General features: G+C 42.1%; 1 protein-coding gene across 1 annotated transcript in view; it reads left to right on the forward strand.

Moving 5' to 3' along the window:
- LOC139320679 (gamma-aminobutyric acid receptor subunit alpha-4-like) overlaps positions 1–12,025 on the forward strand; it is a 249,948-nt gene extending 237,923 nt beyond the window's left edge. Inside the window, exon 11 of the mRNA XM_070949112.1 lies at positions 11,499–12,025. Within this exon, the coding sequence (XP_070805213.1) occupies positions 11,499–12,025 (527 nt within the window). The remainder of the gene's footprint in view (positions 1–11,498) is intronic.
- Positions 12,026–14,425: the final 2,400 nt, after the last annotated feature.

Below are 14,425 nucleotides of genomic sequence, written 5' to 3' on the forward strand. Positions count from 1 at the left end.
ACTTGCTTTGCTTGGTCAAAGCCTAGGGACATTAAGAATACGGGTGAGAGCCCATAAGAGCCCAGTTTATGGTCTATCACCTGTTTCCAGGGGGAGTGGAAGTTATCAGTAAACACTAGTGGGGACAGTCCCTCTGGAAAGAAATGCATTTTTAGCCAATGAATGATCATCATCTTCCAGGCTCTTACCTGAATTTGAGGCATGCCTGTCTCAATTCTTAACTGGGCATTTGAAGTTCCTTTGGGTGCAGCTAAAATGGCTCCCAGGAATTTTGTTTGTATGGTTTCTAGCAAGTCTTTCTTTACAAGGATTCCTGTTTGTGCCCCATATATTGAATTTGCATCAATGTTTTGGCCTTGAAAAGTTTTAAGGCAGCAGGTACAAATTGATCTCCCCCTGTGTAAAAGAAATGTTTAATTGCATTTGAGGACCTATAGGCTGCTTGCAGTGCAGCACCTGCACATCCAGGTGTGCCTTCCATGTCCCTTGCAAATGGAAAACCACCCCAAGGTATCTAAATGTCCTAACCTGATCTAAACTATGTCCTTCTATTTTCCAGGAGTATTGGCTAAGTCTTTTCGCAAAAACTAACATTTTTGATTTATCAAAGTTAAGGACCAACTTATTCTGTCTACAAAATCCAAGTGTTGCTGTAATTGCTCTCTTCAGTCCTATGGGAGTTTGCGAAATAATAGCAGCAGCATCGGCAGATAGGAGAATCGGAATTTTGCGTTGTGCTAGATTAGAAGGATGTAGATCAGGGTTCTATAAGAGATCAATCAGGGGGTTAATATAGAAGTTAAAAAGGGAGGGGGACAGAATGCAATCTGCCGTACTCCCTTTTGTACCCTTATTGGGCTGGTTAAAGTCCCTTGAGGATTACACCTCACTTTCATGGTGGAATTAGCATACAACTTTTGTATGAGAAAAAGGAGGCATTTATCGATAATAGTGTGTTTTAATTTCTCCCAGAGGGTGTTCCTCGATATTGAATCGAAGGCCTACTTAAAATCAAGGAAGGCCATGAAAAGAGAGGATTTTTTTAATATATGTATTTTTGAACCAGATGATGAAGTACCAAAATATGATCCACCATTGATCTTCCTTCTCTAAAACCAGCTTGTCCGTCTTTGATTATCCCCCCCCCCCAAAATTAGCCAATCCTGAAGTTTATGGTTTAGGTGGTTGGCATACAATTTATTAATAACACTCAGAAGATTAATGGGTCTATAATCGCCTGGGTCATTTCTATTATCCTTTTTATAAATTGGTATAATAATTGCTAATCTCCAATCTCCTGGCATATGGCCCATTTTATCTATAAATGTAAACAGAGATGCTAAAAGTGGAGGCAACCAACTGGGGTTCTTTTTGATTATTTCTGACAGGACATTATCAGGACCAGGTGCCTTATTAACCTTGAGGGCTCCGATCAACAGGGATATCTCTTCTGGTGTAACAGGGAGCCAATAAGGAGTTTGGTCCAAACTAATTTGTCTCTCCTTATTTACATAGTTGGGGTCTATATATAGCTCTCTAAAAAATTCTTCCCAGGCATGAATTGGTACCTGATTAGTTGAGGTTAGGGGGGATTTCCCCAATCCTCTGGTGATGTACCAAAAAAAGGATGTATTTTTTGTCTTGACTGATGCAATTAATCTATGCCAAGACTCCTTCAGAGCCGCATTTTTCTTTTCTTTTAGGAGGTTCTTATAGTGTGGCTTCAACTGCCTTAAGTAGTGAGTGTGATCCTCAGAAGGGGCGTTTTTACTTTTTCTGTACTCCCTGTTATATATCCTTTTCAGTTGCACGCAATCTCTATCAAACCATTTTTTATTTGTTAAAACTGGCTTTTTGGAGTGAGCTAGTATTCTGTTAGTGAGAACTGATTTCAAATTTGAAATTAAGATTTCAAACTCCTCTAAGTATGATCCTTCAAACTTATTTCTTTGTGTGTAGTTCTATGGTTTCTGGAACTAACATCCATTTACTAACTTCCTTTGCATTTTTCTCAGTCCATTTAATTTTTACCGGTATTTTGGTTCGCTAACCTGGATAGGTAGATTGAGTCAGCCCTTAAAACTTTCTGGTGTAATGTAAGAGTAAGGATTACTGAATCGTGATCACTTTCCAGTCGCGAGTCTACTTCCATCTTCTATAAGAACTTCAGGAGGTCGTATGATATCCAGTAATCAACTGTGGATTTTCTTTCTGCTCCCCGATAAGTATATTCTGCTGGGTAGTCGTCCCATATGGAACCATTCAGGATACAAAGATCCAAACATACAGTCATCTGTCTTACACATAAACCTGCCTGATTTGCTTTAGAGTCTTTAAATTATCTGGAATACAGGGGTTCTCCTGGTACATTCTCATCATAATGGATCTTAAATTGATTAAATAATGCTTGATTGTTTGGGCCCATCCTAGCGTTTAAGTCCCACCAGTGGTGGGTTCTTCCCGGTTCGGTCCGGTTCGGCCAAGCTGGTAGCAGTGACGATATGAAGATATGACAGCTGACTGTCAGTTTCCCCCACACACACACACATCAGATCTGGAAATTTGGGGTAGCAGCCTATCAGCATAGCACATCTTGCCATGGGAATCTTTACCACTTTTCCTTGCACAAGCGCTTACAATCTGTCAGATTGCGAGTACATATGTATACATGCTTGTTCACATCTCCACACATATTTTCAATTGGATTCAGGCCCAGGCTATGGCTGGGTATTCCAAAACTTTGATCTTCTGGTGAAGCCATTCTTTTGTTGATTTAGCAGTATGCCTTGGGTTGTTGTGTTGAAAGGGAAATTCTGCTTCATCTTCAGCATTTTAACTGGGGCCTGAAGGCTTTGTGCCAAAATTGATTGATATTTGGAACTGTTCATAATTCCCTCCACTTTGACTAAAACTTTAGTTCCAGTTGAAGAAAAGCAGTCCTAAAGGATAAGCCTGCCATCACATGCTTCACTGTGGTTATGATGTACTTTTGTGCTGTTTCTGTACAAAACATACTTTTTGGAATTATTTCCTGAAAAAGTTCAGCCTTGTCCCATCATACTTTTTGATAGACTTAATGCACATTTTTGCAAAATGTTTTTCTTTTAAGAATAGCCTTCCATTTTGCCACCCTACCCCACTGCCGAGACATATGAAAAATATAGGAGATTGTTGTCATTTGTAGTACACAATCAGTGCTTGCCTTTAATGTTGCCTGTTAGCTTCTTGGCAGCCTCTAGACCAGTTTTCTTGTTTTTTCATAAATTTTGGAGAAACCAGAACCAGCCAGAATGAACAAGAGTGCCGCTACAGTGAAATAGTGACATGAAGCCAACTGCAGGAAAGGAAGTCCCTTTACTTGTAGGTCAGAAGTGAAGTGACACAGCAATCAGTTCTGGGACAGATGAGAAAGTGATCTGGAGATTAGATAGGTTTTTATATGATTTGGGGACTTTGTGATTTAGATGACCAGGTTCGTTACAAAATGAATTTTAATCTGTACAAGAGTGTGTATTTTAATATTTAATTTTAATATTCTAATTGTTGTTGCCTGACTCCTATTGTAGCCCTGTCCTTGGAGCTGTAAATGTAGATTTTAGGTTTCTTTGTCTCTCTGCTTTTAATCTGATCAATTTCAGCCTTTAGTGGAGCTATAGCTGAAGGCATTTTGTTTATGAATCAAATAATTTGTCTTGGTGAACGGAAATTAAATCTCCATTCACAGGGGCCGGCCATTTGAGTGGAGTGCTCCAATCTCCTGAATGGATTCAAAGTATTTCATTCATAAACTTAGCCTCCAGAGAGACTTGCTTGGAGCACTTTCTGATGTTGAAGAGATGTGAATGATTTTACTTCAGAAAAGCCTTTTCTCTTACTGGGGGGGGGCACATTTCTTTGCTTATATGGGGGCTTTCTTATATTAAAAGGTGATGGGGATTCGGTCCAGGGCACACCTAAGCTTCCTTCCCATTAGGAGTTCGGCTGGACTGCGCCCATGGCTGTACCTGGGGTGGCATACTGGACTGTTAGGAATTTATCTATTCGGGCCTGCCAGTCTCCCGCGTCCACCTGTGAGAGTGCCTCTTTGGCCGTTCTCACGAATCTCTCAGCCAAACCGTTACTGGCTGGATGAAAAGGTGCAGAAAGGGCATGCCTGATCCCTAGTTCTGCTAGGTACCCCTCGAATTGGGTGGCCATGAATTGGGGCCCGTTGTCTGATACAAGGATATCCGGTAGTCCGTGGGTGGCAAAGAGTTTCCGAAGTACTCTGATTACTGCTTCGGGGGTCGTGGATTGCATCAAGGCAATCTCGAGCCATTTGGAGTAGGCATCAACGATTACCAGGAATGTTTGGCCATGAAAGGGGCCTGTGAAGTCTATGTGGATTCTAACCCAGGGCCCTTGGAGTTTCTCCCATTCCCTGACTGGTGCTGTTGGGGGATCTGGTCTGGATTCCTGACAGGGGTTGCACTTCCCCACCCACTCAGTAATGTCGTTATCCATTTGGGGCCACCAGATGTAGCTTCTAGCCAGCCCCTTCATCCTTACAATTCCAGGGTGCCCTTCATGCCACATTTTAAAAACTTTTTCCCTTAAGCATAAGGGCACAACGACGCGGTCACCCCATAACAGACAACCCCCTTGCATAGACAGTTCACTCTTTTTGTTTGAAAACACTTTGAATTCCCCGCCCTCAGTCTTTGCTGGCCAACCCCTCGTGACCCAACTCATTACAGTTCTCAGCACGGGATCTTTAGCTGAGGCTCTCGCCACTTCAGTTGAAGTGAGAGGCCCCGAGTTCAAAACATCAATAAGGAGAACTGGTGCCTCCGGGTTTGGGTCTTCTAGGAGGTCCGGTAGTGGACAGCGGCTGAGGACGTCAACGTGTCCCAAACTCAGTCCCGGTTGGTGGACAAGTTGGTAGGAGTAAGCTGCCAGGAAGATGGTCCACCATGTCATACGTGGAGACAAGGCAGCGGGGGTGAGCCGATCCCCAGCCAGGAGGCCCAAGAGTGGTCGATGGTCTGTGACCAGTTCAAAATTTCATCCGAATAAGAATTCATGAAATTTTTTTATCCCCGAAATGGCTGCGAGGGCTACTCTGTCCATCTGGCTGTAATTCTGTTCTGCGCTGGACAGGGTTCATGAGTAGCAGGCGATGGATGCCTCTAGCCTGTTCAGTAGTCTATGGCTCAAGACGGCTCCCACACCAAAAGGGGATGCGTCGCAGACTAGGACAAGCGGTAGTGTTGCATTATATTGAATTAAGAAACTGTCCGTGGATAAGAGTTTTTTCACTGCGTTGAATGCAGCAGCTTCAGCCTTTCCCCAGACCCAAGGTGCATTCTTGGCCAATAACCAATGTAGGGGTTCAGCGACCGTTGCCTTGTCTCTTAAGAATATGGCGTAAAGGTTAAGGAGACCCAAGAAAGCCTGTAGCTCCGATTTGTTTTTGGGTGTGGGCGTGTTTCGGATGGCCCTTATTTTGCTCTCAGTGGGGTGTATGCCCGTCCTGTCCACCTGGTACCCCAGAAATTCCACTGAGGGAACTGCGATCATGCATTTGTTCCTTTTTACCCAGAGTCCAGCATCCCTGAATTTCCCCAACACTCGTCTGAGTCTGTCCCCTAGCTGCTTCTTGTCTGTCGTGCTAATGAGGACATCATCAAAGTAGGACACCACCCCTGGCAGTCCCTGTAACAGATGTTCCATGGTATTTTGGAATAGTCCGGGGGCTATGCTGACTCCAAATTACAGCCTGGTGCATTTGAAGGAACCTCTGTGAGTTACTATAGTCTGTGCCTCCGCGGTAGCACCATCTACCGGTAGTTGCTGGTACACCTGTGCAAGATTGAGTTTTGCAAAGATCTTGCCAGGGCCCAGCGAATGGAGTAAATGATGCATGATTGGAACGGGGTAAGCGCTCTGCTGAAGAGCTTTATTTAACGTGCATTTGTAGTTGGCGCAGATATGCACAGCCCCGTCTGGCTTGACCGGGGTCACTATTGGGGTCTCCCACTTGGCGTGGTCCACTGGAACTAACACCCCTTGCTTGATTAGCTTGTCCAATTCCAGGTCAATTTTGGGCTTGAGCGCAAAAGGCACTCGTCTCGCCTTTAGTCTGATTGGAGCTACGTTAGGGTCTAGATTAAGGGAAATAGGGATCCCCACGTACTTGCCCAGCCAGTCATCGAACACGTCCTGGAACTCCTGCATGAGGTTGTCCTTCAGGGTGCTGCCACTGGCGCTGTGGACGCCGGTGAATCCCATTCCTAGGGCCTTGAACCAGTCCAGGCCCAGAAGGCTCAGTAGGGTTTCGCTGACCACGGTGAGGGGTAGCTCCTTTCGGTACTCGCCATACGTGACCTGGAACATGCCCACTCCTTCCACAGGGATGCGGTTTCCCTGGTAGTCTCAAAGCCAAATCTGCTGGGTCTGCAGCTGACTCTTTTTAACGCTGGGAAGGACGGTTTTCAGGATGGCCCAGGACATGATGGACAGGGATGACCCGTTGTTGATCTCCATCTTGCAGGGTTTTCCTTTGATCTCGACCGTGGTGTGGACCTTCTTTTCGATAGTCGTGCTGGCCTGGCCGATCCTGGTGCTGCAGGTCTCATGGTTTTGAAGTTCGTGCCTTTTCCTTTGGTCGCCATCTTTACTGGTTCACTTGTAAAGCTCTGATTGGCTGTAGCTGTCCTGGGGCTTGTGGTTGACCGGTAGGCTTGCCCGGCAGACTCTCACCATGCCCCTTCTTCTCGCAGCGTCTGCAGATGGCATCCCTGAACTTACAGGTCTGTCTCTGGTGTGACCCTCTGCAGCTTGAGCAGCTCCCGTGACGCTCTCTCTGCTTGCGTGTCTGTCTTTCGGTTTGGAAGACGTCCTCATCCGACTCTTCCTCGCTGTTGGTCCGGTTGGGCTTTCGGTATACCGGTGTCAACCTTGGGGTTCCTTGTGAGGTGGCTGGTCATTGCAGGGTCTCTGCAGCCTTGGTGGGTGATTCGTGTGCCCTTGCTTCGTCAAGTGCACTGGGTAGAGTCAGGTTAGGCCTTGCGAGCAACCTTCTCTGTAGGCGTATATCTCTAACGCCACAGATTAGTTGCTCTAGGAGTGCATCATTGTGGTCTCAGTACTCGCAATACGTCGCAGCCTTACTCAGGGCAGCCATGTATGCACTGATCGGCTCTCCTTCTCGCTGTACTCATTGCCGGAACTCATAGCGCTGAACAATCTTAGTTGGTACCGGGGCGTAGTGTGCTTTAAGCATGGCTTGTAGCACTTCCCACAATACGGTCTGGACCGGAGTCGGTTCCAAAAGTGATTCAGCCATGTCGAAGACCGGTCCGCAGTGGCTCAGGAAGAGGGCTCACTTTTGGTTGCCGAGGAGGCCCTGCATGTCGCTGGCTTCCAGGGAGCACTCGAATCGGATCATGTACAACTCCCACTTCTCTCTGGCTGGATCGAAAGGCTTTGGCAGTACATACGCAGACATCGTGATAGTCCTGCTATGTACGGGCTCGTCAGCCTGGCTGAATCCGCTGTTGGTAGCTCTTTTTCGGCTTGCTTCTCAGTGCCTCAATCCCACCTTCGTCACCAATGTTGAGTCATGGGAATGAAGAGGCAGGAGCAAGGTAGTGACAACAGCTCTTTAATGTAGAGTGAGACTTCAGCAAAGGTTACAGACAAACAGCTCCCTTTATATACCTTGCCGGCCAGGGAGCTGACCAATCACAAGTGACCTATTGTTATTTAAATCTCCCACCAAAACTATATACATAACACTTTAACTGTTTCCCTGGCTCTTTGCTCTTTTTCCTCTTCTTTATCCTGAGTATGGGATTTAACCAAGTCTGCTGTAAGGACTTTAACAGGGGTGCATGGAGCCCAATATTGTGCTTGAAGAAAAACAGCTATATCTCTTCTCAATGTCTCTAAATCATGTTGAATGGCTATTAGTTGTTAAAATATTAAAACAACCATTTGTGCCATGAGAAGGCATTGCTTTGCCATAAACTCTGTTTTATTTTCCCATGGTAAACTCTCCATACTCTGAATTAGCTTGTTGTTCTTAGCCTTTTTAGCCTTTATCTCAGACTCCATAGAGGATGTAACTGGACTAGTTGTTTGTGAAAACAGCTGACTGTCAGTTTGCTCCACCACCACCCCCACACACATCAGATCTGGAAATTTGGGGTAGCAGCCTATCAGCATAGCACATCTTGCCATGGGAATCTTTACCACTTTTCCTTGCACAAGCACTCAAAATTGTCAGATTGCGAGTACATATGTATACATGCTTGTTCACATCACCACACATATTTTCAATTGGATTCAGGCCCAGGCTATGGCTGGGTATTCCAAAACTTTGATCTTCTGGTGAAGCCATTCTTTGTTGATTTAGCAGTATGCCTTGGGTTGTTGTGTTGAAAGGGGAAATTCTGCTTCATCTTCAGCATTTTAAGCAGGGGCCTGAAGGCTTTGTGCCAAAATTGATTGATATTTGGAACTGTTCATAATTCCCTCCACTTTGACTAAAACTTTAGTTCCAGTTGAAGAAAAGCAGTCCTAAAGGATAAGCCTGCCATCACATGCTTCACTGTGGTTATGATGTACTTTTGTGCTGTTTCTGTACAAAACATATTTTTGGGAATTATTTCCCAAAAAAGTTCAGCTTTGTCCCATCAAACTACAACACATTTTCCCACATAACTTTTGACAGACTTAATACACGTTTTTGCAAAATGTAGCTGGTCTTCAATGTTTTTCTTTTAAGAATAGCCTTCCATTTTGCCACTCTACTGCCGAGACATATGAAAAATATAGGAGATTATTGTCATTTGTAGTACACAGTGCTTGCCTTTAATGTTGCCTGTTAGCCTCTTGGCAGCCTCTCAGACCAGTTTTCTTGTTTTTTCATAAATTTTGGAGAAACCAGAACCAGCCAGGAGAATGAACAAGAGTGCCGCTACAGTGAAATAGTGACATGAAGCCAACTGCAGGAAAGGAAGTCCCTTTACTTGTAGGTCAGAAGTGAAGTGACACAGCAATCAGTTCTGGGACAGCTGAGAAAGTGATCTGGAGATTTATTTTTACTTTACTTTTACTTTTATTTGATTTGTATACCACCCTGCTCCTGAAGGACTCAGGGCGGTGAACAGCCAACAATAAAATACATACATACAAAATTTAAAAAAGCAGAAATAAAATCGAATTAAATAGTTTGGCCCAGACAGATTAAAACCCCAGTCAATTTAAAACAAATTTAAACTTTGAGGATTAAAGCCCCTCTCTATGAGAGCGTACCAGCCGGTGGGAGGCTATTGGTGGTAGTAGGCGGTCCCGCAAGTACCCAGGTCCTGAGCCATGGAGCCATGGATTAGATGGGTTTTTATATAATTTGGGGACTTTGTGATTTAGATGACCAGGTTCGTTACAAAATGAATTTTAATCTGTACAAGAGTGTGTCTTTTAATATTTAATTTTAATATTCTAATTGTTGTTGCCTGACTCCTATTGGAGCCCTGTCCTTGGAGCTGTAAATGTAGATTTTAGATTTCTTTGTCTCTCTGCTTTTAATCTGATCAATTTCAGCCTTCAGTGGAGCTATAGCTGAAGGCATTTTGTTTATGAATCAAATAATTTGTCTTGGTGAACGGAAATTAAATCTCCATTCACAGGGGCCGGCCATTTGAGTGGAGTGCTCCAATCTCCTTAATGGATTCAAAGTATTTCATTCATAAACTTAGCTTCCAGAGAGACTTGCTTGGAGCACTTTCTGATGTTGAAGAGATGTGAATGATTTTACTTCAGGAAAGCCTTTTCTCTTACCTGGGGTGGGGGACACATTTCTTTGCTTATATGGGGGCTTTCTTATATTAAAAGGTGGTGGGGATTCTCCCTACACAACAATGAGAACCTTTGATGCTTTGTAAACTCTTTGTAGACCATGGCTGATGCTAAGAGGCAACTGAGTAAAATCCTACTAGAACTGCTTAACTTTGGCTTGATCAGAGTCACTTTAATTGATGGCAGGTCTACTGACTACTATTTAACATTAGTCTGAATGTGTTTGGTTCATTCTGAATACAGTCACATCCCTAATTTTAAGAGGATGTGCACATTTATGCAACTTTGTTAATACCGTGTTTCCCTGAAAATAAGACCCTGTCTTATATTTTTTTGAATCCCGAAATAAGCGCTTGGCCTTATTTTCAGGGAGGTCTTATTATTTTGGGGCACGTGGGGCAAGATGGGGCTCCTCTTGCCATCTTACCTGATTTCCATCTCTGTTTAAATATTTTCAGGGAGGGCTTATTTTCGGAGGGGAGGCTTATTTTAGTGGATGCACTCAAAAGCCCAATTGGGATTATTATCAGGGGATGTCTTATTTTTGGGGAAACAGGATATATATATGAATTCTATAGGTTATATGTTATATTAAAGATGGACAAAATTCTAAAGTGATTTATCTTGGTCTGATTTTTTTTTTTAAATCTCAAAAACCTGGCATTTTAATAGTGTAAACTGTTAAAGTTTGTAATAGTTGCATGTAAAGTTTGTATATCCACTGTAATTGTTGCTTGATGTGTATAGATTTTGTATTTATTTTTTTTGTATATAATTATATATCTCTATTTCTGATAAGGTGACTTAAACACTTCTTAGAAATAAATGAATTATCATAATAAAATAGGTCTGGGAAACAAAAAGCTTTTTTTTTTTTGCCCTTATGTAGTAAAAGGAACAGATTTAGTGATAACCAGTAGAAAAATAGGAAATGGGTCCCTTGACAATCAACAGGAGTGCTTATTTACCATCAGTTTATCAGCTACTTAGGAACCAAGCGAAACAACAGCCAAGACTTAATAGCTTGCCATTAACACCCCAATCAACAAATAAAAAGCCACACACAACCAGGCACCACATAAATACTATGCATAGAATAGCCCAAAGCACACATTCTGGTAGACAAAAGTTCTCTGAAGATGTACTCCAGCACAAGTCTGAAAGCTCGGAAGACTAAACTTCTGGTCCTGGTGACCAATCAGATTGGATCTGATAAGCAATAGATTTACACTGAACAGCTAAATGCCATTTCTAAATTATCAAAATTATGCCAGGGGTTTTTTTTTTGTTGTTGTTGTTTTTTCTATTAAAGAATATTGTCAGATGTAATGGATGCTGCCTAGGAAACAGACAAGAGAAGCAGGAATCCCCAAGGGCTTAACGGTCAAAGGAAAAAATTTAGGAAGGGTCTCCCCTAATTGATCAGATGGTTAAAAGTGATGGTATAAAAGTGTATAGTTAAAGTGATGGTATAAAAGTGTACAGTTTCTGTTCATGTAGCCTTATGATAAATTATTATTAACTCATCTAGTTGTGTTTCCTAGTTGTTTACCCAGGAGAGCTGGGGGAGGAATCAAATTTGTTATTTGTGGTTTCTGTGTGAATATTGATTTTCAAAATCACTGATGATGTTCTTTTAATACTGCAGTGTACAGATTCAAATTCAAATGTGAGGAAAAGAACAAACACCATAGTACAACCAGATTTGGAGACTGCTAAAAGAATTGACCCAGGAAACAATTCATTGCCTTCTTCTTCATTAACTCAGGGGCCCTTGGACATTATGCCCCGATCGCCTTCAGCTTCAAGTCCAAACCCATTCAGCCGAATTAATATATCAGAAACACTGGCTTCTGCAAGAGCAACTCCTTCAGCTCCTCCATCCACCCCAGTTTTAACAGGTTATATTGCCCAGCAGGACACCATGGAATCCCCGGCTATTCATCATTTACTTGGATCTAGACTGAAAGAGATTCAGACTACCACAAATGCTTTGGGAGTGCCCACAAAATCCCCGTGCCTCAGTTCTCCTCCTGCTCCATCAGCCTGCAGCTCTGGCACCAGTAAGATAGACAAATATGCACGCATTTTGTTTCCTGTCACTTTTGGAGCATTTAATATGGTCTACTGGGTAGTTTATCTTTCCAAGGACACCATGGAAAAAACAAAAAATCTAATGTAGTCCTGCTGCTATGTAGTATCTTCTCTCCCCCCCACCCCCGCAGTTTATTCTAAACATGTATGGATGCAGAGTTTCTTCTTTTAAAAGTATTTTTTTTAAAGGAGTCTTAACACTGATTTTATAAACAAAAGCTCTGTAATCATTTTCCCATGGTGAAGGGCAGGTATTCTTAGATTATTTTAATTCAGCAAAAGTTGGGGAGGCCATAAATAGTGTCTTCCAGGCTCTCTACAAAGGGCATTTTGTATGAACAAACTACATTGGGCCATTGAGAAGAACAGATATAGGATATTAAAGTCAACTGCGGATGCATACAGATGTATGAGAAATGCTCTGTTTTTTCTAAATTTGTATATTGATAAATATATTTCTATATTTTCACTACTTAATTTCACCACTCCAGTGTGAGTTGTGATACCTGTCACTTGGATGCTCATCCAGATCTTTGTTACTACAGGCCTTCCTTTAACAAATATTTGGTAGCATAATCTCATACCTATCTGTTCAAAAGCAAGTCCCTCTTAGGGTCAATGAGTTTATTTCCCAATAAGTAAATAGAGTACTGTGTCAGAATGGTGACTAATTGTGCTTTCGAGTTGTTTTTGATTCCTAGCAACCACATAGATTTTCTTCATGAATTGTGTCAAAGAAGAAGCAAAAGAACCTTAGGTGATTGTATAAGCACAAAGATTATGAATGTGATTATAAACTTAATATATGGGGATCTTTTGGGAATGAAAAGAAGGATCCAGAGAATATGGTAGATGTGTTTTATTAAATTGTTTTATCTACTAATATATGGGTTATTATGCCCATGAACAGGGTTTTTTGAAAGTCTATGCAAACCATTAGATGCTGAATATGGTTTAGTCAAGATTAAATATTTGGAGAACAGCTGCTAAATATGAGATGGAAAAATGTTTAACTAGGATGAAACTAAATCTTGTCTTGTTGAAGGGAATCACCTGGGAACTTTACTGAGTAGATAGGACTTACATTACTACATTAAGAACTTTTTAAGTGTATAAACAGCCAGCCAATGGAACAAAATACTCCGTGATATAATGAGTTCTCCTATCTTAAAGAGAAGCTGGATAGTCATCTGCCAGAGAAACTGTAGAGGATCTGGCACTGAGCAATGGCTTGGAGTAGATGATCTAAAATGTATATTCCAACTCTATGATTCAAGTCCTTTATATAGGCTTGGAAATATTTGCATCACACTTCCCTGACCCAATGCTCCTCAGATCACAGAATCAGAATATGAGTTGAAAGCTAGTTTGGGAACATTTGTTCTAGCCCTTGTTGTATTCCCACAATTTCCAGTCTATAGACAAGAGGTTGTACGGGAGTTGAAAATTGGAGGACTGGAGAGGACCAAATAAAAATAATGTACTTAGACTTCCTTTTGTGTTTAGTTTGCAATTGCCAACATAATAGATGCTTCTCTTGCTGTCATGCATACCTTCCTACGTTTCTATTGTGGTTTAGCCTGAATATAAAAATTGTGAGATCCCTGTTGCAAACAGGTACATTTTAATGTAAAATCAGTTGATACATTAACCATTGTTGTGTTGGACTTGCTTCTTGTAGTTCTTTAACAAGACACACTGCAAACATTTTCTACACAAAAATTACTGCACTAATCTATGCAGATTATTGGTCTGGCAGTAATCTAGATCTGGCCCTAAATCATTGTGATAAACATAAATGAGAAGGTGGTAAAAGCTCCATTGTTTCCAGGCATTAAAAAAGTCCTGGAGTCTTTCTGTCCATTTTTAACCTATCAATCAAATGGTGGGTAATCAATAGTCCTCTGCCAAATGACATTTGCACAGATTGTCTCTATATCACTATTTGTCACCACCAAGTGGGAATTTTAAAAAAAAATCAAAATCTAAAGAGAACTTCAGAAATATGTTCCTACTCCCCCACAAAATAGAAATTCATAAATCTATTTCAGACATCTGCCCTCCTTACATCACAACCATGTTTGCTGCTTTCTTTCTTTCTTTCTTTCTTTCTTTCTTTCTTTCTTTCTTTCTTTCTTTCTTTCTTTCTTTCTTTCTTCTTTCTTTCTTTTTCTTTCTTTCTTTCCTCCCTCCCTCCCTCCTTCCTTCCTTCCTTCCTTCTCTCTCCCGCTCTCTCTCTCTGTGAGAGAGAGACAGAGAGAGCGAGAGAGAAAATTCAAAGTGGCCTCCAGTCATCAACAGTTTGTCCACCCCATATGGAGAACAGGGTTTATTTAGTAATATGAGGAAAGCTACTACCGTGTTTCCCTGAATTTTTTTTTGGGGGGGTGGGCCTAATATAAGCCCTACCCCAAAACTAAGCACAGGGGATGGGCGTGGCCAGCACAAGAGCCAGTGAGTGTGTGGGAGCCGATGGTGTCTGGCAGTA

The sequence above is a fragment of the Pituophis catenifer genome, unplaced genomic scaffold (genome assembly GCF_029215685.1).
Source record: "Pituophis catenifer annectens isolate HBS135680 unplaced genomic scaffold, rPitCat1.0.hap2 SCAF_8, whole genome shotgun sequence".
NCBI classification, from domain to species: domain Eukaryota; kingdom Metazoa; phylum Chordata; class Lepidosauria; order Squamata; family Colubridae; genus Pituophis; species Pituophis catenifer.